The sequence below is a fragment of the Pseudorca crassidens genome, chromosome 4 (assembly GCF_039906515.1).
Source record: "Pseudorca crassidens isolate mPseCra1 chromosome 4, mPseCra1.hap1, whole genome shotgun sequence".
NCBI lineage: Eukaryota > Metazoa > Chordata > Mammalia > Artiodactyla > Delphinidae > Pseudorca > Pseudorca crassidens.
In genome coordinates this window covers 136,381,643-136,409,018 of record NC_090299.1, presented here as the reverse complement: position 1 = coordinate 136,409,018, position 27,376 = coordinate 136,381,643, and the positions used below count along the sequence as shown (strand labels likewise).

The following is a 27,376-nucleotide window of genomic DNA, read 5'->3' as shown; positions in this document are numbered from 1 at the left end:
TGACCTAGGTCAAAGGAAATTTACCAATTCATGAGGGTTACTGTATTTGGTGAGCAAGGGCTACACTTGTAACTCACTTTTACTCTATGGCTTATAAGGTTAGGCTCAAAGTAAGTGTTCAAGGCATTTATGAAGACGGATTTCAAGTCTTCAATTTATAGGTAATTTTTAGGTAATTCTGTCATAATGATATTTTTCAGTATGGGTTTCTTGAGAAATTTAATGTTTAAATTGCTCAACTCAGTACTTATCAGAGTGTATTTCACAGGCACATGCTCAGTAACTTCTACATAATGACTGAATTTCAACCAACCTGAAATATCTTAGTATTACTGGATACAAACAGTAGTTAAATATAATTTTCTTGAAGGTATGAGCTAATGATTTTGTACTTATTGAAATACACGTGTGTGTGTTTCACGTGTTTCTGTATATAATCCTTTTACGCCCACATCTAACCCTTGTTCCTCCTCTTACCTTGTACATGCCTCTTTCATGGCACCTATAACACCTTCTTTAACTTTGTCACAAGTCTCCTACATAAATGTGGATGACATTATCTTACATGAAGGAAGGTGACTGTACTAGATATATCTATTATCTGAGCCAATCTTATGGTTATGTGTGTGTGTGTGTGTGTGCGCGTGTATGTATGCATGAGTGTGTGTTATGTGTTTCCCTTCTTAATACTGCATTAGTAAATTCTGAATCAGGTATTATTCAAATACAGAATTTTGAGTAAAGTAAGTGGAAGGCAGATGATAGAAGGAATGAGGAAGGCATAGATCTCTCTTCTTTTTTCTTTTATTGTGCTTTGTACCATACCTGGCACATGGTTGATGCTCAACAGTGTTGGCTGAAGAAAAGATCTAATGAAAGGAAATAGAGAAAAGAAAGACAAGATGGAGAAAGAGAGGAAGGAAAGAAAGAAGGCAGGCAGGCAAAAAAAAGAGAAAATAAAGAAAAATTTAAAAACATAAAACATGTAACTTGTCAGGACACTAAAAATGTAACTAACCACATATGAACAGAAGTCTGAAGGGTGCTTGAAAGAATTTGGGAAAAAGGTAATATGTCACTTCAGAGGCTAAACTCTGTTTTGAAATTGTAAGATTCTAAAATAGATAAGAGTGGAAATAATATTGTCTCTGTCACATAGTAACTATGTGAGCTTTGGCAAACATTTCTCCTTATTTGAGTCGTACCTTTCAAACTTGTAAAATAGGAATAATTAGGTCATCTTCAAAATATGAAGATCAAATAAAATAATATATGGGATTAATATTTATAATATATACAATCAGATAAAATTTTGGCACCTGAAAAATATAAAGTATCATGACTCAGTTTCAAATTCCTTGAGGAAAGAATGGCTATCTATTTTTAATAGTTTTGCCATTTTACGATTCCCACTTAATGTGTCACATCGACATACTAGGATCCAGAGAATTTGGGCCAAAAATTGATCCTTGGGATTAGCCCAAGTCCAGTCAAACACTGTGAATCATTTCTAACATTACAATTTCACAAAGAGAATTTGAATTTCTACCATTAAATATTTTTTGCTAAGTCAACAAGGAGTCATCGGCAGTTTTGAGTTCCTTATCAGTTTGAGCTGGTACATTCCTTTAAGTTCTAATCTATACAATTATAATGTTAAAATAAGGCTTAATCAACCCTAGACTAAATGAGAAAGATTTACCTGAAGCTTTAAGCTACTGGGGGAGATGGCATGGACATAGGAAACACTGGCTCTCATTCAATACAGCTGATACTTATCAGCTCCAAATGCATAACAAGGGTAAGTGTACCTCGGTGGGAGGTACTTTGAAAAGTAGTGCCTGTATCTGTATCTGTTTCAGTGTCTGTATGCTCTTTCACCTTGTACTTGGTATCAAGCCTTAAGCTGCAGCTTGCAATGGTTCTAGGTTGCTATCTCCAAGATATCCTTGGCACTGAGTTAATATAAGCCTATACACTTGATATCTACTTCTTTTCGTGGAAGTAATGTCACTGAATGTCTTGCAGGTCTAGAACCTCTAGATAATGAATAGCAAGGGATAATCCACTGATTCACATCTTTAACGTTTCATATATGTTATGTGTGTGTGTATATATGTATATACACATACATATATACAAACACACACACACACAAATAAATATATATTTCTTGTTTTTCCTCCTGTTAAATGCCTTATTGACAATTAGATTTCTAGAGAAGTTGGTTTCAGTCCAGGGTAAGAATCCTCTAACCATCTGTCAGAAAATGGAATGTAACACAAGATGTAAGCCTTAAATGGTCCCGTCCAAGGGGCAGCAGAAGAGCACTGACAAGGAATCTGGATGGAGGACTCGGGTTGCTAGAGGTCCTGTCTTCATCCCCAAGGAAGAGTTCACAGAACACTGAGATCTGATTTTATGGGCAGAGCTTTGTGAAAAGCGAGGATTATCGCACCCACTGCCATAGAGTACTTATTTTGTTGAAGCTCCACAATTACTTAACTGCTGAAATTTACAATCCTGTAGTGGTGATGGTTAAGAAATCAAGCTGTGACAAAGCGAGAGAGAGGCATGGGCATATATACACTACCAAACGTAAGGTAGATAGCTAGTGGGAAGCAGCCACATAGCACAGGGACATCAGCTCGGTGCTTTGTGACCGCCTGGAGGGGTGCGATAGGGAGGGTGGGAGGGAGGGAGACGCAAGAGGGAAGAGATATGGGAACATATGTATAACTGATTCACTTTGTCATAAAGCAGAAACTAACACACCATTGTAAAGCAATTATACTCCAATAAAGATGTAAAAACAAAAAAGAAATCAAGGCCATTTGTTAGAGTAAAGATACATAGATTATACGTAGCTTAATTCAATTAAAATATATAGGGAAAGTAATCCCTAAATATTCAATCTTGATAGGTTTTCTATTTCACCTTCTGTCCCATTAATTAAATGTTTAAATGTAAGCAAGGTGATTACTGGAGTAAAACTAATCTATTTAGAAAGCGGCCTCCAGCAATGACACTTTCACAGCAGAGCTGAATAAACAAAAGCAAAAGCATAAGTGCTTTGGGGGATATCTTTTCAAGGGAGACATTTATTTCAGACTAGTACAAAAGATACTCTAATCTTTTAATAATGTATGTATTTGGATGTAAAACACTCATGTAATTTAAAAGTGATAACAAATGACTCTTCATTTCAAAAGCTTTTCCTTTCTTCTTGAAAACTAGTCACCTAAACACAATGAACCCCTGAGCTGAATAGGGGATCAGTGCAAACGCTGCCCTGAAAGCTTTCACATAACAAAGCTGATGCACAAGAGCACAGAAGGAGGGTAACCCGTGGGCCCTGGAGTCAGACTGCTGAGCTTCGATCTCAGTGCCATTCCCTGACCAGCTTGCATGAACTTTGGGGAAAGTATGTAACTCCTCTGTGTCCGGTTTTTCATCAATAAAATCAAGATTATAATGTAGTTCATCGAGTGCTTGAAAGATTAAATGCATTTATTCATGGAATGGAAATGTAGAGCACTGTCTGGCAATGGTAAATGCTCAATAAATATTAGTTATTATTATTGTTATAGGTATAGGAAATCACAACCACTGATGAATTGCACATATTGAAGAATCCTGGTTATAAAAGGCAGCATAAAGGGGACATTCTACTGAAACCTCTCTGCAGTTAATTTTATCCATTTATCTCGGAGAGGAGATTTCTCTGAAAACCAATCAAAACCTTCTAACTTCAGGTTCTCTTTACCTTTAAAAGTCTACCTAAATTTCTTCTTTACCATCTCATACTGATAATAAAAGGAGTTAATACTAAGAGTTTTGTTCATGCTTGGCTCCTTCATAGATTCTTATATTCCATACTACTCCTTGGTAGATTGTCCTAGGTTTAATAACCATTATTAAGAAATTATCTTCCTGGTGTGTGTAATTCTACCAATACTCATTGGGCTAAAAAATAAAAATGTTTATCAAATAAGTAAAGAAATGACTCTTTTTTCATGGGGGTGTATCTTCCTTATTGTTTGCTTTTGCTTTAGCATTTGTTAGCAAATGTCAAATAACAAAATGCTACCATGAATATGTATTTACATTTTCTTTCTTTTTTTTGTTTTTGACTTAAACAACAAACATTTATTTCTCACAGTTCTGGAGGCTGGACGTCCAGATCAGAGTGCCAGCAGGGTCAGGTTCTTGGTGAGGGCCCTCTGGCTGGTCTTGTCCTCACATAGCCTTCCTTGGTGCATGCAGAGAGAGCCTCTGTTTCCTCCTATCTTTATAATTAATCCCATCACAATGCCCCAGCCATGACCTAATCTAACAGTAATTATTTCCCAAAGGTGGCACCTCGAAATACATCACGTCGGGGGTTAGAGTCTCAACATAATGAATTTGGGGGGAGGAGGAACACAGACATTCAGTCCATAGATGGTATTTTTATAGTTTATCTAAATGTAAATACAATCTGAAGTGAAAGATTAAGTATCTACATTTTCTATATTGAAATAAGTGAACTGGCCAAACAGCTGCTCAAGAGCAATTAAGAAGACCTTTAGATTTGAGATGATAGAGGAATAAAGTAAGGGTTGGGAACACTTTGCCATTGGGCAAAGTCTCTAGATTAATTTTATCCAATTTGTAAAGCAACTAGTGATCATATTTATGGCTATGGTTGCAAATACCCCAAACATGCTTTAAAAAGGGATATGTTAATGAGAAAGGTGATGCCCATGCTGAAGACAGGCCTCAGACTCTACGGAAATGGCCCCTTGTTATAAAACGTGGGTGTCTTCGCAGGGAAGTAAACTTTTACACATGCTGTGGAGAAAGAGGCAGAGGTGCTACTCAGGGTTGCCTGGGCAGTGATGCTACTCCCTTACAGAGACTCCCCCTGCCCCTTTCCCTCCTCCACACAGGACAAAGATGGAATCTAGCTGGTTCTATTTGGCTCCTGAACCTGGCAGGTTCCAGTTATCTCTAAGTTTGTGGAAGTTATTCCTGAATGGTGAAACAAGCTCCCAGTGTGAAAGGACTGTGGTGCAGCAGGGAATGAGATTGTAAGGCCTGGCAACACCATGCTGTGTCAATGGTGTGTCACTGAGCGCTGAGAGCTCCTGCTGGAAGGTGGGGCTTCAAGGCCAGTTGGCTTCAGATATGCTGCATTTGCTCCTGGAGCTCACATCACGACTGCCACTCAGATTCCTACCTGGGTTCACTATATTAACAATTCAATCCTCCCTTACGATGGTATTTTCCTGCCAAGTCAGACATTATCTTTTAATTTATAAATGGTACCTTCCTGAAGGCCCTGTCTACTTTTTGATTGGGAAATATTTGAGGATGTTGAAATTGCAAGTTTTGGTAAGACTAAAATGCTTTTTATAAGTAAATCTATCAAGTTGTCTAGTTTAAAAGTCCAAAACATCATAATATGTTTTTTTCTATCAAAAAGCATAGACTTTTGCAAAAAAAAAAAAAAATCTCAAAATTCTTGTAAACAATGCTTTTCCTGTCCATCCTTGAAAGCTGATTTTCAACTTCTCTTCCTTAACTTACTTTAGCATTGAATTGATTTCTTTCCTGGTTGTCATTTTAATCTTTGGTCTTGATCACTGTATTAGTTTGGTTGTCATTTAGATTTTCCTCTCAACTCCAAAATACATTTCATTTAATACCTTTTACTTAATTACTTAATTTTACTGTCAGTAGATCTTCTTAGAATTGAGTTGTACACCCCTGGTATACATGTTTATATTTCTCTACATCTGTAGCATCCATCCATCCATCTAGCCTCTCACCTATCCATATGACGACTCATCTGAACCATGGAGAACTAGCACCACATGGAAACCTACTACAATTTACTTTATAGATTTTTTTGAAGCACAGTTATAATCATTAGAGAGACAAAGGACTTAACTGTTTACATCAAGGTTTAAAACACTTTTAAAAAGAGGTTTATTATAGTTTTCGGCCAAACCAAATTGTTTAGAGCAGAGTTCACATCTGCCATTGTGTTTTCCTGCACTGAGAGATTTCACTCTAAGAGAGCTTACATGTCACTTTCTCAGTTAAGCTTTTTTTGTTGCCACCAGCTTATTTCCATTCTCCTTTCATACCGTTCTTTTCTTTGTAGGATTTTGCAAATATATTTAAATAATTATTGGTGAAATTCTTTAACGCCTATCACACTACTAGATTATAAACCCCACTAGAAAAAAGACCATGTCTGTCTTGTTTATTTTATATCCTTAGCACCTCACATGGTACTTGGTATACAGTAAGTTCTCAATAAAGGTTTGTTAAACGTTGGTGAGAGGATGAGGTTGAAGTCACTTTCACAGATGGAAAATTATTTTGAAGAAGAAGCAGCAGCAGCAGTAGCAACGTGTCATTACTGCATTTTTCTTCTGTTTGGTGTATCTGGATAATTGTGAAATCGCTTTTCCCTTGGGCTACAGCGTCACAGGAGAAAAACAATTCAAAGGTGCTAAGTACTCTGCAAATGTTTAACTCCAACTGGGAAATCAACACTGATTACAGCAGTAATTTAAAGACAGATAAAGCTCTGGGGGTCAACACCAATAGGATACTTTTGGGCACTGTCTTGCTATTAATTCCCAGAAAGAAAATGCTTTGATCAATGCACATATTGGCTGCCTACCATGTAAAAGGCATGCTACTTGGCTTTACAATGTGTATCAAAAAGCCCCTGATTCAAACTATTATCTGATTGGGAAGTTATAGGAATGCACGGAAAAGCTAACCAGAAACAGAAGTAAATGCTAAGTACGAGGGCAAATGATTGGTATTACAGGCATTAAGAGAAGAACTACCAACAGACAGACTGGAGGGGGTGTAGTCCATTTACATGGGCAGAGAAGAGCAAGACAAGTATTCTAGATATAGATGAAAAGAAGTGGGTGGGCAAAGATGTGGCGAAAAGGAAAGCCAAAAGTTGTTCAGCGCGATGAGCAGAACTATTTGGCTAAAGTAAAGGGTTCATGCAGAGGGAAGCAGAGAGATCGGTCATGAAGGTAGACTGACCCATAAAGTAAAATTATAACTATGAAGCTGAAGAGGAAGAGTATTCTGCCAGCTTCTGGGAAGCCCCACACAGACACATGGCATCGTTCGAGCAATATAAAATATTCAATGATGATAATATCTTAATAGTGCACAACGTTTTGTTTCAAAGTAATTTCATCTATTATTCACACAAAATTTTTTTTTCTCATTTTACAGAGATGTCACTATATGCCAATAATTTTAGATGAGTTCGTTGTCTCACGGCAGAGATGGGATTCAGAGCTACATCTTTGGCCCTGGCATCTTGCAGGAGGAGTAAGCAGGATTTGTCAGAGTGAGGAAACGGAAGCAGGAAGAGGGGCAAGTTGTTTGTCTGTTAATGCAGACTGGAAAGGATAAGAACTGAATGGATTAACATAGGATATGGGGATTGACATAGGGGATGGGACATGTACAGTCCTCACTGCGTTCTGAAAGCTGCTTTTAATCTGAACGATTGGACATTTAAACATGAAGCTGATCATATGACTATTATCGGTTTTAAGACGGCAGACTAGACTCACAGACGTAGAAAACAAACTTATGGTTACTAAAGGGGGAAGGGGGGAGGGATAAATTAGGAGTTTGGGATTAACAGATACACACTACTATATATATAATAGATAAGCAACAAGGACCTACTGTATAGCATGGGGAACTCTAACCAATATTTTATAATAATTTATAATAATTATTTTATATTTTATGATAACCTATAAGGGAAAAGAATCTGAAAAAGAATACATATGTAATGTATAATTGAATCACTTTGCTGTACACCTAAAACTAACACAACATTGTAAATCAAATATACTTCAATTAAAAAACAAGATGGCAGAATAAACCTATTTTTTTTCTTTTTCTTTCATTTTGCCAGAGAGCTATTACTGCTTCCTTAATTCGCAGGAATTTTAAAAATCAAATCACACTCTAACTACTAGGTTATAATCCCAGAGGCCTTGATGGTCATCTGTTTTCTAAGAATCAAATGGTTAACTCAGAGATTCTTCATGGCTGTTTCTTTCCACTGATTGTGTTCTGAAGGTGCTTGCAACCCAGTTTTATTGCACTGGCTTTTAAAGTTCTCGTTAACATTTATTTTCTTCTAATACAGTCATCCGCCCTTCAGCAGTGAACTCCCAGTCCCACATACTGTACACAGTGCTAGTGTAATAGCTTGAAAGTGCTTCAGCGATTTTACACAAAAGTCTTTTGAAATTGTGCTCAAACTGAAGAATATATCTTTCTTCTTCCTATCAGTTTATCTTCTTCTCTCAGGAGAATTTTTTTTCTTTTATGAAAAGGTTCCCAAAATGAAATGCTTCTATCCCCTCCCCGAGAGACTGTGATCTGCCCTAAAGGCAGAGTGAAAGAAGCACAGAACCTCAAAGATAGCAATGCACTGATGTCTATTGCTTTTTAAGTTCCTGCCTTGTTAAATCAGAACCACAGACAAAGAAGCAATGCACATCTTATTCAAGAAATCTCTATTGGTCTCAAGCAAAACTGCATTGCCTAGCATTGTGATGGATGGAAAAAGGCTAGACCTGTTTTCATGGAGTTAAAATCTCAATTTTCTCTTTCTCTTTCCGTTTTTTTTTTTTTTTTCCTGTTTTGAGGGGTTTTTTTTAATTTTAAAAAAACTTGTAAGTATAGTACATGCTACTTAGTAATCAGTCTCTGTCAAGAAAATTATTCATTTGGGCACTGCCTTCACTAGGTGTTAACAGAAAAAAAGTTTAATGCCATAAAACAACAAAAACATAAGTGCTCATAAATTATATACTTTTGGTAAATAACAGGATCACGGTGGGACATGCAAAACAGCCTACTGAGTTCTTGCATTTCTTGTAGGTACCAAGGGGAATTTTGGGGACAAGATGGAGAAGCCTTATCCAACGAAAGGGAACTACTTCTTATTGATTTTACACAAGAGGCTTCAAGATTGAGATTTTGTTTGGAGACGAAAAAAAAAGTCTTTGCTGCTTAAAAATAAAAAAGTTGCAAAAACACTGGCCTTGACTTTATTTTTTCCTCTTTCTAATCAAACGTTAACCATTCTTCCATGTCCAGATCATATTTTATCTGAAATAAGACCTTCTCTGACCATTCTAGAAAAATCACACCTTGTCGAATGTACTTAGTGTTTGACTCTCTTGGTTTTACTTAATGACACCGTCTTACATTTTCATGAAATCATCCGGATGTCTTGCTCTGTCAACTAGTTGATAAGCACTTGATATGCAGAGAACATGTTTTACTTGATTTTGCATGCTTCTTGCCACAGAGAACCAAGGGCAGGTTCTTTTCTAGGAACTAGGCAATAAGAAAAGGGGGACAACTATCCCTCACATGCTGCCATCCGTGGTTGTGGCAGAAACTCTTTGTGCCTACTGACCACCATGCCCCAAGACCACAGGGGAGGGTCCCCCAGGGTCAAAATGGCAACGAAACAGACTGTGCAGCTAGAGCAAACTCCAGCCAGCAGGGGTCACTCTCTGAGCCATGGGGACAGGGGTTGGACACTCAGAAACTGTATCTGTAGGACAGCGCAGATTCCTCTGGGGAGAGGTAAGTGATTGGAAAGTGTGACATGTGGTTTGCCCTTTGGAGCAGGATCCCTGACAGATCCAGAAGGTACAGGCCTCAGGATCCAGGCCTCAGCAGGAGGTGGGAAAGTGCGAAGCAGGAGATCAGGGTACAGGCAAAGGGGAGAGACCCACTTCCCAAGGGGAAAGTGGAATGCAGGCTTGAAACGAAGGTAACAACCTATTCATAAGGACGGAGGACAGCAAGCAGGTGCCTGGGAAGGCATCCTGGACACCAGCCTAGGACAGGAAGCTGCCTCTCACAACTCGCAGAGGCATGGGAAAGGCTCCCAATTCCAGGAGTTTTCAGACTGGCTCAGAGATAAGGCTGCCTTTTCCTGCCTCTCCTGGTCTGTATTTGGCCTCACATGTATTATTTGATTGGTTTCTTTCTGTTTCATTTCTCTTAATCTCAGAAAGCCACACTCAGAAATGCTGCATATATACTACCCGGACCAATGCCAAGGAGGGTTAATGACTGTTTCACACTTTCTCATTCATTCTGCCACACCTCTAACACCTCACATCATTTCCTTTCATAAAGAGATTACCTTTATGAAAGAAAACAATGTGGCCACCACTCCCCCTCTCTTCTCTAGTCAGTAAATAATGCCCTCTCCTTTCCCGGTCTCTTTTGGGCCACAGGTACAGCGTTGCAGAAAGAAAGTACAGGATGCTGGACCAGATGATGTCGGTTTGATGCCAGTTCATCACTACCTGACTGAGTGACCTTGGGCAAGGCAGTTACCATAGAGACTCACTCTGGGAGGCAAATGATATTTATTTTAAAGTTTAATTCAATTTTTAAAAAATAAATGAATACATACCTATCACAAGGTCTGACTCATGGTAGGTGCTCAACAGATGAAATCTGAATTTGAATATGAAGCTATAGCTTCTTTCTGCTTATTTTTCACAATCCTTTACATGTGCAGTCACACTATTCTTATTTAAATCCCCATCCTTCTTAAGAAGCATGATTTTGGATTTCTCTCAATTATTCTTTCTTTTAAAGCCTATACCTATCATAGCAGTAGCTGTCAACCCTACTTTACATTAAAATCTCCTAGAGAACAATTAAAAAATAACAGTGCCTGGGCTCCCACCTCTGACCAACTGAATCTGGAACTTTGAAGATAATCACAAAATCTGCATCAAACCATAAATGAAAAAGTAAGGAGAAAAAGAATGACTAAAAATGCTTAATTAAAACCAGACCAAAAGAGAACTTAGTTATTACACATACTATACAAAACTCCAAGAGGGATTTGAAAACACTCACCTTTGTTATTGTATACATCTAAGTAATTTGGTGCTGAAAAAATTGTAATGAGAGAAGGGAAGCCTGTTGTTTGGCTTTTCCTGTACATGCGGTACCTAAAAACAATAAATACAAGTCAAAACAAGGCTAAGTATGGAAAAAAGATGATATCAAAATAGACATTTAGAAATAGAAAATTAAAGTTAAGTTTTACTATTCAAAGAGAATTCAATTATGGAGGCACTAAAAATTTTCTCTCTGAAGTCTGTTATACACAGACATCAATCCACTTTGAGGGTGACAATGGAGACGCACAGTCATATGTACAATTTCAAAATAGGTCTTTTCTAAGTTTAGCAGACCTGGGAGAGAGTGGAATTCAGTGAAAAATCAGAATTCATTTCCATGTTGAATAGAGAGGACAAAGGCTGCTTTTTGTACACAGATACCTGTACCTACCATGTTTTTCAGAAGTTTGCCAATATTTTTAACATAAATAGATTAAATAAGCAGTGCGATATACAAAACTTTACCACTAATAACCAGGCTGATTATTCTATTTGTAACAATATTCTGTCATGGTTATATAAATCCATTTTGCCTAGACCAAGTGATTTGCTTTTCATAGAATGTCTGGTTAAATCTATGGGTTTTACGAGCTGAAATTGTTTCTATTTTAGAATTTTATTTATTACCAATCTCTTCTGGTGTCTATAGGTCAAAGATTATTGTCTCAGCAGGGAAATATTTAATCAATCAGTAATGAAACCTCTGCAAGATGTTTGGAAATAAATTAACAATCCAGTTACTTTTCTTTCACTGAGACAAAAATAGGACTCTAGTCCTCAAATCAAAAAATACAGGAGATTTGGTTCTTTTCCATCAAGGTGCAAACGTATCTCACGACTTCTATGTGACAGATTTCAGGAATATTAGTTTAGAAAAATTCCTAAAGTGCAAAACAAAATTTTATCATTCCTTGGTTCTTCTGCGTCAGTTATTTCTGGCAGGCTAATCATGCCTAAATTAGCTGGGGTCTAAACAGGCCTCAAATAGTACCTTTAGATAGATTAAATAACGACTTTAAAGTTTATAATTTTACAAATATTTTGATACTACTTTTCCCAAGAGAAAATACCCCCTTAAAAATCTTTTGAAATGTCCTAGAAGTATTTATTCTGCTTATGGAACTGAGCTTTGTTGGGGGAAAAAATCAGAATGGAAAAGATAGTGACGCTCTTAATCCTGGTACCTTGACTTTATAAACTCTGCCTGATTATGCCTACTTGACAGCAAATAAAAACAAAGAATCTGGATGACATAATCTCAACTTTCCCCAATGAATCAGTCAACTGCTCATTTTAAACAAATATACTTGTTGATTTTAATCGACACACTTAACCTGTTTTCAAGTAAGCAGATGGATTTCAGGTCTACCATGGGATTAAGATAAATCTGCTTAACATGTTCAGTTGGGACAGTCAGCCAAAAAGCAATGGTGACACCACTGCCCTGAAAAGTGAAAAAAATTATCTGAGGACCTGATTGGCTGGGTATATCAATAGGTTACTGCGAACATTGGCTACAAGAGCAGTGAGCACACAATATTGGATCAGTTCATACTTGCTGACTGATTGCTTGAAAAAAGCTAATTTTGAAAACAACAGGATCTGCCTTGATTCAGAATCATCACAGGTATGGGCTTACTTCAGAATGCGGGCATCTGAATTCCCAATTTCAGTGCACAGATTATAAAAATAAATGTTCCTCCTTTTCAGAAAACTTAGAATATGAAGGAATGAGCTTAAGCTTTTGAAGGCAAAACAATGCCTTTCAGTGGAGCGTACTGGGAAGGGTATTGGACTTCAAATCCTAGAATGAATTATGCTTATTTCTCCCTACGCCTATCTCCCAAATGTAGATTGAATGTACCATCAAAGTGCATATCTGATATTTTTTTAGATTTCTAAATCCTTGGAATCAGTTTACATTTTTAAAATTTACCAGATATTACAAAATCATGTTATGCATTTGTTAGTTAGAATATAGGATTTTCCCCATCATTTGAATGTCTCTTGTTTTTGCCCTTTAAAACTTGGGATCAGGAATGATATTCTTTAAACAAGAGTACAACATGAAATACCTGTTAAATACGTATGTGTAATTCTCATCCACATTGCCAACCAAGACTGAAAAGTAGCGGTCAATTTACTCACTCATGGGACAACGGTAAAGAGCGGGAATTGAAAGAAATAAAAGGAGGTGGCCTCACAGTGCTTAAGAAAGCCAGGTGAAAATTCTACCTCTTCAAGCTAAAAATGAAAGGACTTTAAAGGGGACTTTACAGCACATCTGCAAACCACTTATTCCCCAGGACCCTGCCATATCTGTGTCACCAGAAGGCAATTTTTGGGTCTAATTCCTTCAGGGAGAGAGCTTGGCAAAGGGAACCTCCACTGCCGAGCATATGAGGGACTGACAAAGGGCAATGCATGGTTTTCATAAACCCACAAAACGGCTCACCCTGCGTCTTGCGCTTCATGGGCTCGGAGTATAGATAACAAGTTATTGTGCTGTAAGAATTCACATACAGCCGGGTAACTGCCAGAGACAAAAAGAAAAGAGAAAAGTATCTGTTATGAAATCATCAAGAGTAGCACATTTATCTATAACATCCAGATTTATGTGACTGGATCAATTATAATCAAACATACATCATTCATGAAACAAGCCTCTTGGTTCTAAGGACAGGTTTTCCACTGTGGCAGAAAAAGTACCTATAGCTATACTTTTTTTTTTTTTTTTTTGAAGTACAGTTGACTTACAATGTTGTGTTAATTTATGCTGTCCATCAAAGTGATTCAGTTATACATATATATGTACATTATTTTTTTCCATTATGATTTATCACAGTATATTGAATATAGTTTCCTGTGCTATACAGTAAGACCTTGCTGTTTATCCATTCCATTATTATAGTTTGCATCTGCCTATAGCTGTACTTTTATTTATTTAGGCCGCACCGCGTGGCTTGAGGGATCTTAGTTCCCTGACCAGGGTTCGAACTCAGGCCCTCTGCAGTGGAAGTGCTGAGTCCTAACCACTGGACCACCAGGGAATTCCCTATAGCTGTACTTTTAAAGGGCTGGAGGTGTGTGAATTGGAAAAAGAATGCTGTCATTATATAACGACACTAGAAAAGTATCCAACTCATAGAGAAAATCAATATTATTAAGTCTACATCTAAACACAAAGTGAACGGAAGCATAAATATAACATAAGAGTGGAATTTAAAGTATAAATCCCAATTTTCTCAAATATAGCATTATTTGTATTTGGGTGCCTGCTTGAGAGCTTGACAGAAAGGACTGAGCTAGGGAGTGGGAGAGAGTAAGTCTTCTGAAAAGTCAAACTGTCAACTTCTTTATGGGTACAACAACTGATTATATCATTCAAAATCTAAACAGAATTATGAAATCCACAAGATTTAAAAATGTGTACTTTAAATGTGACCAACAGAATTTTATCTTAAGACGTTGTTTCCTGTGACTTAATAAAAATATCAAACATACAATCAATATGATTTTGTCTGTTAAGAAAGTCTCAAAACCAAAGATGAAAACTTCATTAAAAATGAAATTCAAATTACAAACTAAACTTGAAAGACCTTTTGCAATCCCTTTATCTCTGCTCCAAGAATTTTTAATGAGAAAAATGTATATCATAAAAATGAATAAATTTTACATAGTTCAAATCAAGAGACAGCAAACCAATGCTTGTTTAAATATAAACAAACTACAGATATTCACTAGAACCTAAACTACATATACTATAGGAAACAATTCACAATTACAAAAATAGCTCTTTGGGGAAATAATAATATATGTCACTCAAATAATTAAAAAAAAAGAGAAGATGAAAATCATTTCTATGCTACAGATTTTGTAAGAATTCTCTGATTAAGAGGAAAAAAATACCATTAAGATGGCATATCACTGTAGAGATACTGATTATAAAAAGGATTCAGTTCTTTGGCAAAAGTGGGATCTGAAATCAAAAATAGTCTTGGTGCATGTGCAACATGTGCACACATATTTGTGTGCATGTGTGTGTGCGTGTGTGTGCGCGTGCACACATGTGTCTTCTAGAATATTCTAGCAATTTGCTAGGAAGAGAGAAAGAGGAGCCATCCATGCCGCCTTCCCTTCTTAGTGTTCCCAGGTCATCCCAATAAATAAACCACCTAACTGATGAACATGAGCATGATCCACAAATTGGAGGAGATGGTCCACCCAGAGTGCCTACATGGAAACGTGTCCACATGGTACCTGGATCAAGAGTTGGCCGACATGTGCCGTCAAAGACTTCTGTTCTACTTTGGGAAAAGGTGAGTATATCACTTTTCCAGATCAGTGTGTCAACAAAAGAGACCTTAATTTCAGAGACACTGGTTGGTCTTCAAAAATAGCGCATTTGCTTGTACATATTAGCTACAAGATGCCCAGACAAAGGGTGACAGAGTAGCGGAGGCACTCAATAAATGTTCCTTCCCTATCTCTTTAAGCAGTGTACTTACATTTCTCGTGCCCTCAAAATGCTTCTTAGAAAGACACTACTGCCTTGTTGTACCACTGTAAGACAGAGGTTGTTTGTCTATGTTTGTCACTTTTTCCCTTGTGCAAATGGCTTGGTTGCTCTTTTTTATCTATTTTTTTCCTTTTAGAAGAAGTTACCTAGTCTTATGAAAACATAATTTTAATATATTTTCTTCATGCTAAATTTGATACCCTTATGTGTTTAAGCTAAGCTTTCCCCCATGGAAATATACATCTTATATTTAATGGAAATCTGAAGAAGATAAAATTAACCTAGCTAGGTTAATTTGCTAGGTTAATAGCTTTAAGTGAGGAACACTTGATTACTTGGAGCGAATTCATTTTGAAGAAGATTTTTAGAAACGTAAAAGCATGCATACTCAAATACTTGAACTTTCTAAGAATTACAAACATTTTTCTAAATAATAATTTCTTGAACAATATTAAGAAAAAACCCTCTACAACATTTTTATGCTTTTTAATGGAAATGATGATAAACCACAAAGTGTTCAGCTGAAAAGCATTAAAAAAGATACACGTAGAATGGTAGGAAAAGCAGAGTTCAGAACACCTTAACACCATAGGGAGAGTTGGAAAATCATTAATTCACCAATAATTTATCAAACACTAATTGGTGATTTTCTTTCCATTTGTTATGAGACACAGGGAGGGGTGGTATGATAAGTGCAAGGCATGGTTTCTGTCCTGAAGATATAATCTAGGTAGCAAGGTAAAACGTATTTTTTTTAATTAAAAAAACTACATTAAAGATAAAATAGTAAAGCTTTGTTGAGAAATTATAAAGCAAAAAAGAAAGCATGTGGGTCTGAGGAAATCTTTTTGAAAAACATCTATCTTGTAGCAGTTTTTTTTTTTTTTTTTCCTTTCTCTTTTCATTAATAAGGTGACACTTCTGAGCCCACCAAGAAAAAAGAGCCTTTCCTCCTCCAGGCTGATCAGCTCAAGCCGGGGCCATGGCCTTCTGAGCAGAGGGCGGGCTGAATCTCAGCCCCACTCATCCCCCTCCACAGGGGTACCCTTGTCAGGCACAATCTAACTGTATGAGTGATTCTGCTGGAACAGTTTTTTTTAACCCTATGTCCTGAACATGTCTTCTAACGACACTTGCTTCAAGGATTGGTGAAGGCCAGTGATGCTTTCAGCTTTGTGATATTCATTTACCAGCATGCGTTGCTGTATTTGGGAAAGAAGCTATTGTAGTCTTTGAAAATGTTGGATTTTTTTCTATTGGAATATGATTATTCCTTAAGCACTAGAAAATGCATCTTCTCTGAGTAGAAAGGGAGGTGGAAATTTCCATGGAATAGTAAGGATCCTTAGATTTGGGTTCTTACTCCACTTCTTTGAGCCTGAATTACCCCATTTGCAAAAATGCAGACAGTATTATTTATTTCATAGAATTGAGATGAAGATTAAATGAAGTAACAATATATGTAGATGTCCTAGCCCAGTGCCTGGCCCATGGCAGTAGACATTCAGCCACTCCTATGTGTCTCCTCACTACCACAGTGTGGAGGTAAGAATGCGTCACAGAACGTGAGTCAGCAACCCCAGATTCCAGCAGTAGCTGTTCCTTTTACTAGTTGTGACTTGTGTTAGACCTTAGAGGCAATAACTTATGGGAATTAGCAGACAGGCAAGGGGTTAAATTCCGCCGAAGGAAGGAAAGGAATAGGGAGGAGACTGAGCATGAACAAAGGTACAGAAAGTAGAAAAGACAAAAATGTGAGAAATGATAGAAAAAGTGGCTGGGCATTAGCGCGAACAGCTATTATTAGACTCATTCTATTGCTTCTCTTATTATTTTTGTTTCTTGCTATATTAAACTCTATTTTAGACCTTGAAATAAATCTTGTAGATTTCAGATGCTTTAACCATGATAATAGCCAGCAGGCATTATTAAAATGCCTTTTTATGCTTCTATGCCTTTGCATCTACTTTCCCTGAGTTTGTTTGTTCCTCTGCAAAGGCCCACTCTTCTGCGAAGCCTTAGCTAAATTATCGTTTGTGAACCCTTCCCTTCAAACCTACCTCACCCTGAGGTGCATAAAATTGCTACATCCACTATGTTCCCATAACATATGAATCTAATACATCGCTTGTCACACTGTAGTGTAATTTATGTTTATACATCTGCTCTCCAGCAATAGCGAATGCCTTAAGAGACAAGACACTGTTTTATTTGCCTTCATATTCTAAACGCTCAGCAGCAATTTGTCAGCTTACTGAAGCTCACACAAAACTGTTGGAGGAGCCTCAACAGGGGCAGTTATACAGGTGCGAGATGCAAAGGGTTTCCTTCCCTCATTGGCTCCGGCGAAGCAGAGGCAGGCAGCCTGCAATCCCTTGCCAGTGGACCAAGAGAAAGCCTCCACCCGCCTCCTTGGTGCCTCACCCACTCTCAGCCTGGTAGTATGGAGGACTCGCCCCCCTTCCCAGCTCCTCCTCTGCTTCTTGGGGCCTAGCAATGGGTTCTTAGCCCTGGGGTGTCCTGGCACTGCCCGGATGCTGTCAGGCCTATCTTTTCCTAGGACTTGCTGTGTTGTTTTCTTTGCCCCAGGTTCTCCAAACTAATTTCATTTTGCCCACTAGGGATCAAGTTTGGAAGGGCTCCAGCCCTTCCTGCCAGAACTTCACCAGAGCTCAAGTCCTCAGCTGCCAGCTGCCTCAGGAGCAGTGAGCAATTTTTATTTAAGGCAAACTTTTTACTGAAGTATAACATCTTTACAGAAAGTTGCACCAATCAGACGATTACAAGTGGACACCCTTGTAACTAGCACTAAGATCAAGACAACGAACATTACCTGAACTCCTCATATGTCCTTCGAGTCACCACCACCTCCTCACTAAGGGTAACCACCATCCTGGCTTTTAACCTTATAGACTTGGTTTCTCTAATGCTGTACTCTTATTTCAATGAAATCACCCAGTACGCACTCTTTAGTATCTGGTTTCTTCCACTCATCATTATACTTGTGACATTCATCCATGTTGTTCTGTGCAGTTTTTCTCATTCTCATTTGCTGTATATAGCTGCATAAATATACTACAGTTTATTATTCATTCTACTAAACAGACATTTGGGTTGTTTCCATTTCTTGGCTATTATGAATACTGCTGCTATGAACAATCTTGTATATGTCTTTTGGCACACATGTGTACACATTTCTAGTGGATATAAAAATAGGAGTAGAATAGCTTAGTTATATGAAGGTTCCGCTTTAGTGTATACCAAAGCTGCTACCTGTAATTTGGGATTGGGGGTAAAGTGAGACCATTTGGGTAGTCATCTTTCTAGAATTCCCAGAGTTTTTATCTTCCTCATATTTTTCACCACTTCCCTGTCTTCAAGAGCCTCCCCCACTGATTCTGGTTGGATATGTTCTACTCATCCTTTAACACTTAGGTCTAATAACATTTCCACCATGAGTAGTCCCTTAAACCCCATTCATCCTTGTGTGTGTGTGAGAGAGAGATAACCTCCACATTTATCACAGAACTACTCACCTTGCAATTTATCAGTTTCTATTTATTGGTCTCTGCCACTAGACTGTCATTCACTCAAAGGCGGGGACTTTACCGATAAAACCTTACGGAAGGCATATATAGTAGGTGCTCAGCTAATATTTGTTAAATAATTGAATGAATGAATGAATTCTCAAAAGGTTACCCATGAATGGAACAGTGTGAATTGAGGGGAGGGGATAGGAAGGTGCTCTGAAATCAGGTGTGATTTCGACAGGCTAAAATTGAAGGTCTTGAACTCAGAGTGGGAGGGAGGGAAGGCAGGATGGTCTAGATGCTGGCTATATTTTAAAGAAAGGGTCAATAAGACATGATGACTGGTTGGTGGTGATTTCAGCACAAGAAGAAAAAGCAAAGGTATTTGCTAGTCTGTGTGACTGGGAAAATGAACTGTTAATAGAAACAGAAAAACCAGGAGAAATCTCCAGTGGGAATTAAGCAAGTGGGAAGGTAAATAATAAACCTTTTCAGGCAAGGTGAGTTCAGGATAAGGTGACAACGGAACATTTAAGATAAAAATTCCAGCAGAAAACTAGGCATAGAGAATTCGAGCTCAGGAGAGATAAAGAGACAAAGGGACCAGACATAGATCTGGTAATCTAACCACAGAGTTCAAAGTTTACAGTGAAGCTAAGGGAATAGATGAGGTTCCTGGGAACAGTGTGAAGAAAAATGTCAAGAGCAGGAGGAAGACAAAGAAAGAGGCAGGAGAAGAGTCAGGGATCTGCCTGATAAGTCAGAGGAGAATCAGGATATGCGGAAAAGGAGGAACCAGAGCATTTCAAGGTGGAAGGGGTGGACAAGAGTGTCAACTGTAGAAGAGAAGTTGGGTTGCTTGTGAACAGAAGAAAGGCTGTTGATCTGTGATTAAGAGACCAGTAGTGATTTGAGTGAGCTGCCATTTGTAGCTTCAAAAACATGTTTTAAGTGACCGTCAAGATATTCTTCAAATCTCAGCATATAGAGGAACTTTAAAATGGCTGGTTTAACTCACTTCTTCTGAAGCAAGCTACACCTAGAACACACAGCTTACAGGATGCCTCCAAGGTAAACCACCCAAAGCACCAAACCTGGCTGACGGCTTCATTTGGTCTCCATGAAAATGAAATTTTACCTCTGATTTGTCACAATCCTCACGAACTTTTATACTCTAGTGCGTGGCTGCTTCCAGCATCTTAGTTACTTGAACATTATAGGCACTGAGTATGCAAACTCTGGTCTAAGGTTCTAAAGATGATGGTAGCACTGGGGCAAAAGCAGAGTTCTTATGGATTCCTTCCTCTCTGCTACATGGACTGTCTTCTATAACTCATGAGCAGCATTGGCAAATTCTTACAGATGCATCTATCTGTATAACTTCTTTTTTTTTTTTTGCGGTACGCGGGCCTCTCACTGCTGTGGCCTCTCCCATTGCGAAGCACAGGCTCCGGACGCGCAGGCTCAGCAGCCATGGCTCACGGGCCCAGCCGCTCCGTGGCATGTGGGATCTTCCTGGACCAGGGCACGAACCTGTGTCCCCTGCATCGGCAGGCGGACTCTCAACCACTGCGCCACCAGGGAAGCCCATATAACTTCATTTTATTTAAATCATGGTCCAGATAATACATTAGATCATGGATAGGGTGGCATAGCAATTTAAATATACAAACTCTACAGACACATGTGAAATAAAACTGGGAGTTGTGGATCAAACTAACTGCCAATAACTCAAACAGGTAATTGTCACCAAGTTCTTTTACCAATTTTATTGTTCCTTTGTGCCCCTCTAGATCAGCTTTATAAACCATGACCACAGAGGTGGCTTGACACCTTCAAGATGACACTAAAGACAGAACAATCAAAAAGCTCTAGGAGAATGTGTGAGTCGTTTTTCTCTTCAGATAAAACAATCCACACTGCTCTGCCATTTCTCAGAGTACATAGGCTGTAGATGTTGACAGTCAGCATTTCTCATGGCTAGCGATCATTATCTCTTAAGAACCTCTAAGGAGAGGAGTTAAATAATAATTTTGGTGAGAAGAAAATTGTGAAAACACGCATAATCCTCCCATTATCTAGTTGATGGACTTTATGTCTGACGTAAACACATCTGTGTCTATATTCACAAAACAAAAAGATACCATAACTTTATATAAGTTCAGTACAGGACTTTATTTAGAATATATTTGAACAGCTGACTCAGAAAACTAATAGAGGAATGTTATACTATGAATTAAAGATTAATGTAATATGGCTTAATATCGAAATCAAGAGGTTTATATTTTATTTGATATTGTATTATTGAAGCACAACTCAGTGGTATCAAATAAGTAATTTAAACATTCCTGGTATAATTAGGGATTTGACACCAGATTTGAAAAACTGAACACTTGGCTTTGATATATTTCAACAATACAACTTTTCACTAAAAGTTGGAATGTCTTTAATAAAAGACTACTCTCCAATTAACTAATTACTGAAAAGAAACCTTAGGTTTTTCAGAAATACTATACCATGACTCTTAATTTTAGCCAAAATTTCCAAAACATAGAAATGAATTATAAACTTTCTGATAAAAAAGCTTGGGACAAACCTCTTTCTTAATATTTAAAACAAAAACCATTCTTTGAATGATGCTTTATAGCGTGCAAGACTTTCTGTTCGCAAGCTTCAATTTCTCAATCACATCAACAGATAAAGAAAAGGAAACTTTTTCCCCCATAAGGGAAACAATGTATGGAACAAAATTTTCCACCAAAATGTTCCAGAATAAACTCTGATCAATGTTATGCAGAAGGATGATATCTGCTTACTCTAGAGACGAAAGATAGGTGGTTGGATGCATTTTACAGAGTTCTTCCAGCCTGGTCATTAGCTTGGCTGCCAGGGCAGGAATTGAGTGTAAACTTCAGTGAATATCAGGTATGATTTTTCAGTTTTTTTTTTTAAAAAAGACTATGTATTCTAGAACTTAAATTCTCAACTTCTCCATAATCTCTTTTGCACTTTCATTCTGGCCACTTTCACATCAAACTATATGTCTGATAAGGGAACCTAGTGCAACTGGGGGTAATAAAATGCAGTAGGCTAAAATTGAGGTAACTAAGATGTCAGGGAAATCGTGAGGATATGCAAAAACCCAACTGCGGTGCTGATTTCTTCCTGAAGTGCTCTGAAATGTTATTGGGGGTGGTAATGTTTCCAAATCTCCATACATTTGCAAATAGAAACATTACTATAAAATTTTTGTCAACATGGCTTGTCAAAGTGCTAAGAATAAATTTACTACGGCACCTATACACTGGGTTGCTGCTAATTTTAATTTATTCAGGAAGTCCAATGAACTTAAGAAAATTTAAGAATAACTTGAAAATAATTTAATTGATCAATTTGACATTCCTTTTCTCATTTAAGTTAGGAAAACTGGTAAAAATAATTTTAAGTGATGACATAATTGAATGAAGAAAAAAGAAAATCAAGGCTGGCACTGGATTTTTTCCCTACAGTTCCTGAAACAGAACGAATCTCCTACTAAACTCTACTACCTTCTTCCGCTGCTTTGTCATGCTGAAGCCACTTGCCGCTTTTATGCCTTTTCTATTCTTCACAGATATTATATCTATATGTCTATATAGATACATTCATTTATTTCTCTATCTACTTACTTATTTATATTTTTATTCTCCAAGGGCTAAGAACCCATTTGAACCAGGCTATCAAAGTGAACCTTTCATTTGTACTTGCTTCCTAGAAACGTTATATGCACATAATAACTAAATCAAATACAGGGACTGATGAATAACAACAGTTAACGAATGTCACATGCTCCAAGAGGCAAGCTGGAGCTCTCCGTCCTCACCTGTAGAAGTATGAACACCCCCTGACTGTGTTGTGAGTGAAATGTTCCTGAGTCTTCTCATTTCCAAAATCCTCCAGGGGGTCTGACCACAGGATATCACACATAGGTCCATAAGCGGGTGGTTCTTTGAATCGGTCTAACTAAGGAAAATAGAAGACAGAGAACAAAATACTAATCTTTGGAAAGTTGGAATTCAGAAATAGAAGAGACCAGCATTTTTCAGTACCCACGTTTGCTCCCCAGCCACAGCGCAGCGTGAACTGCCCCCTACCTCCCTCCTGACCTGTGCTCCTTCCTCCCCACTCTTCTACTCTTCACCTTTCTCGAACTTTCCTTCCTTCTTCCTCCTGACACTCATTTATTATCTGCCTTCAGCTCACCCTTTGCTTCCCTCTTGCCTCTTTAATTCCCACCCTTTACTCTGTTTCTTCTTTCTCCTGGTTTCCTCTCCGTCTTTCTCTCCTTTTTATTTTATCCAGCCTAGTGTTTTAGTTATTACCAATTGATGTGACTCTAACTGTGTTTCATTTCTTGAGGAGAAGCTTTTGTTTTTTACCTTTGGGGAAATTTCTATTACTGCCTCCATTAAACTGTGATTTAGAAATCAGAATGGGGAACGATTTACAGTGTTTATATTCAACGATATAATTTTGAGAACAGATGGCTTTCATTTTAAGAGTAGTTACTTGCTATATGACATTTCGGATATTCACTCATTAGGGGATATCTAAGTTTCTGAAGTCCAAGATGATTGGAGTCATTTTACTGGGTACAAACCATCTTAACAGTAAGCAGTATAATGAACTCCAATTTAGCTGGTCATTCTTCAGCTCACAGTTCTAAGCGCTATAGTTTTAACTTAAGTCCTCATATGAAATCCATTTTCCAATTTTCCAGCTATAAATGTTTAGCAAAGTCATATTTCAATTTAAAATGGTACATTTAGAAGCTATGAGCAATACAATAACTGGAAATGACACTTCACCAACAATTTTATAACAGTCACCTTCTTGTAGTTTATCCTGATTTGACTACAATTAAAGGATCTTGGGTGAAGTTAGCAGATATTATTGAGTCTCTTGAAAAAAAGCCTAAAACAGCTTTGAAAACCCATTAAGAACCAATATTCTCCATTTTCAATACTTTAAAATTTAAAAAAACCCCATAGGGACAGGTGAATATATAAGGCTGACAGCCTATCAAATTCTCTCTTTTTCTGAGACATAAAAGGCGATGTAAATAATGGTTTTGCTACACACCATTTTTTACTAATATCTAAAAAGAACGAAGCAGTATTTCACTTTTTCAACATCCAATGAAAAACTTCAGTAAGACAAGACCCTCTATATTTCAACCATTATACTATACGTAAAATATTCATTGCAAACTTAGACTTAAGATAATTTAAATAATTTATGCTTCTGGAACAATTCATACAAGAAAAATAATGCTTGTCCATAAAAATACAGAATTTCTTTCTGAGAAGCAAGAACTGATTATTCGGGATAGAACAGTAGAGGAGGGGAAACTTCCTGATTAATGTGAATTCCCAGCTAGAACTCTGGTAAGGCAACCAGAATATAGAATTTATTCTGGAAAAGTTATAAAATGCATTCTGAAATTAATACCATCTACTGTGAAAATAAACAACTCTGAAGTTAATTAAAGTAAGTGTGGTAGAAACTCTAACTGGCATATGGTAAACGCAAACATAAAAATCACTTTATGGCTCAGTCCAAAGTGTAATGACAAATACAAAAATTGAACATAATATCTGAAACATGCCAGAAACAAAGTCCTAGGGATAGCAGAGCATATTTTAAAAATCTACATAATTTATGATAACAAGTTTAGTTACTGATTTCAGGAGTCCATCAGACTCTAGAAGAATAAAGTGGTTACATTCATGCAGAAAGTGAACCACTCTATACTTGAGCTCCATGACTACACTTCAGTGTCCTATCTCTACAGAACTTGAAATATAGAGCAAATATCAATCCTCTGTGTGCTACAGAACACCAGAAGCAGACGTGTAATGGTGTCTTATAAAAAAGGACACAAACACACAGAGCAGGAAACAAAGGTTTATTTAATGTATTTTTGTTTAATTTAAAAAATAAAAACCATGAATTTCCTTTCTAACAGGAAAGTAAATACAATATTATTTTTACATTTGAAGACTTGGACCTTAATGATAGAGTATTCAGATAGAATTTGACTGTTTTACTTACTTAAATATAGTTTTTCTTTAAAAACCAAAGAAATTTTAAAAGAATATTGAGCATAATCAAAGAAATAAAAGACTGTCTCTTCCACTACATAAAACTATCCTATACTACATTTTCTTATGAAAGAGATATTCCCACATTCAATCTAACTCATCTTTTTGCTGGCCAAAACAACAGTAAGATCTAATGTTAAATTAAGTAGAAAAATACCTCTTTAAAAAAATCAACTGCTTTTCACCTTGCCACTCAGTACAATCAATAAAATAGCATCATAGCCTTTGTTAGGTTGTTACTTTAAAATTTTAAGCCGTGAAAATGGTTAGATTTTTAAAAAATGCCAATATGGACACATTTTAAAGGTCAAGTTGTGATATTTTCCCAAGAGGAAAGCAACATCTTTTAACTGTAATATACCACGAATGCATTGTTTGAAACAAGCCAAGGGGAAATGAAAAGGCATATATATATATATATATATATACATACATATATATGTATACATATATTTTAGTGATCAGATATTTAGTATTTCTAATGACACATCACATGGTAAAATGAAACTTGAGGTTTTTGAGATGAAAACTCTTCCAAGTATAAATATATGTTTCTTTCTAGATAAAAAAAAAAAAAGAGATTCATGACCAGTTTAAATCATTTTCATTCAGAAGTATCAAGTTAGTGATAAAGGCAGGGAAATTAATGCCTTGCATTTATTACTGAAAGACACCAAATGGTAGACTTGGAAAATAACAGAACTTACTTTTCTGATATCATCTAAGGTGTTAATCTCTGGAGACAAACCGCCGTGTACACATAGGAACTGTTGGTTCATCAGGGCAGCCAGGGGCAGGCAGTCAAAGGCATCCATGCAGGCATCATATACGCGTTCTGAATACTTTATTTTACCTTTAACATATGATTAAAAAACAACTACTTACTCTTATGATTTCACAGATAGGATTTGGTTCATAAAAATAGGGGTTTTTTAAAAAATGTTTTCTTGCCGGAATCATATTAGCATATAACTACACATGCAAAGTTCCAAATGTGATTAAAGAAGACTTTTTAAAGTTATATATTAATCTTTATATCTACTATTTTTTATTTTCGTTGTCCTTCCATATTTGACAGTTTTTAGTTACTTTTTGTGTAACAGAGGTGAGAACTTTTGTATACATATATCCCTGCTAGTTACCTGCAGATGTGTATTAAAAAAAAAAAAAAAAAAAAAACACAGCAACTAGGAGACCAACAGAAGAGGACACAAAACTGGCTGATTCTCCTGAATGTTCTTGTAGAAAAGCAGATTGCAAGAAAGTTTCCAAAGTTGTTTCTAAATCACTGCACATTACTTTTCCTTTATTGACTTATATCTGATGTTTTGAGAGAAGTCTCTATGCTCCATTGAAATAGGACTAAATGACAAAGAGAAATTTAAACTTCCAAGGACAATGAGGAAAATTAAGAGAAGAGGAAAGTGAAATTTATATGAAGTACTCCTCACTCTTAGTATTTATTTCTAAAGGAAGAAGTCGTCTTTAATTTTGTAAAATCCACTCAAGGCTGGTAAATCTACTGGGTCCAGAAAGAGAGGCTCAATGTGGAATCTGCCCTCCATTTGTTTTTACTGAGTGATTTGAGATTAAAGAGTAGGATTATCCTGAACAACAGTATTCTGGCTATTTAAAAAAATAATTTCATCACTTGTTGCTTAGGCTAAATCACATCAAACATTAATTTGAATTTTTATATCACTTTAAAAAAACTATAATTTAAAAAGAAATTCTGAATTCTCTTAATTGACCATGCTCAGAAAGTAAAATGGAATGACATAATATAGTATCAGTTTTTGAATTTTTGACTTTTAAGCAAGGGATCATATTGTAATACGCTCTTTGTATGGATTAAAATCACTATTTAGCACATACGATGTTAAATGAAGAAGCCTGAAGTATACTTACATTCTTGTTTAAATGTGAAATACTCTGTTAGATGTCTACATTCATGATTTCCACGAAGTAAAAACAGTGTTTTGGGGTAAAGAATTTTCAAAGCCCACAAATACAGCACACACTGAGAAAAAAAAAAAAAAAAGAATAATATAAAAATAAATATTTTCCATTATACTTACACATACCTTGGCTGACATATCAGGAAGACATAAACCAAATGCACTACTGTGACCAAAAGTCCCCAAAAGGCTAAGTCTTTTTTACGGAAGATATTGAAAATCAAAC

General features: G+C 36.9%; 1 protein-coding gene across 4 annotated transcripts in view; it reads right to left on the bottom strand.

Annotated features, from left to right (window-relative positions):
• Positions 1–27,376, bottom strand: part of PPP3CA (protein phosphatase 3 catalytic subunit alpha) — a 295,722-nt gene that overhangs the window by 41,909 nt on the left and 226,437 nt on the right. For all 4 annotated transcript variants that reach the window (XM_067736859.1, XM_067736861.1, XM_067736860.1 and 1 more), the window contains exons 4-8: positions 27,101–27,212; positions 25,900–26,045; positions 22,912–23,051; positions 13,456–13,533; positions 10,954–11,048 (exon numbers count right to left, since the gene is read on the bottom strand). In XM_067736859.1, coding sequence (XP_067592960.1) covers positions 10,954–11,048; positions 13,456–13,533; positions 22,912–23,051; positions 25,900–26,045; positions 27,101–27,212 — 571 coding nt within the window. The remainder of the gene's footprint in view (positions 1–10,953; positions 11,049–13,455; positions 13,534–22,911; positions 23,052–25,899; positions 26,046–27,100; positions 27,213–27,376) is intronic.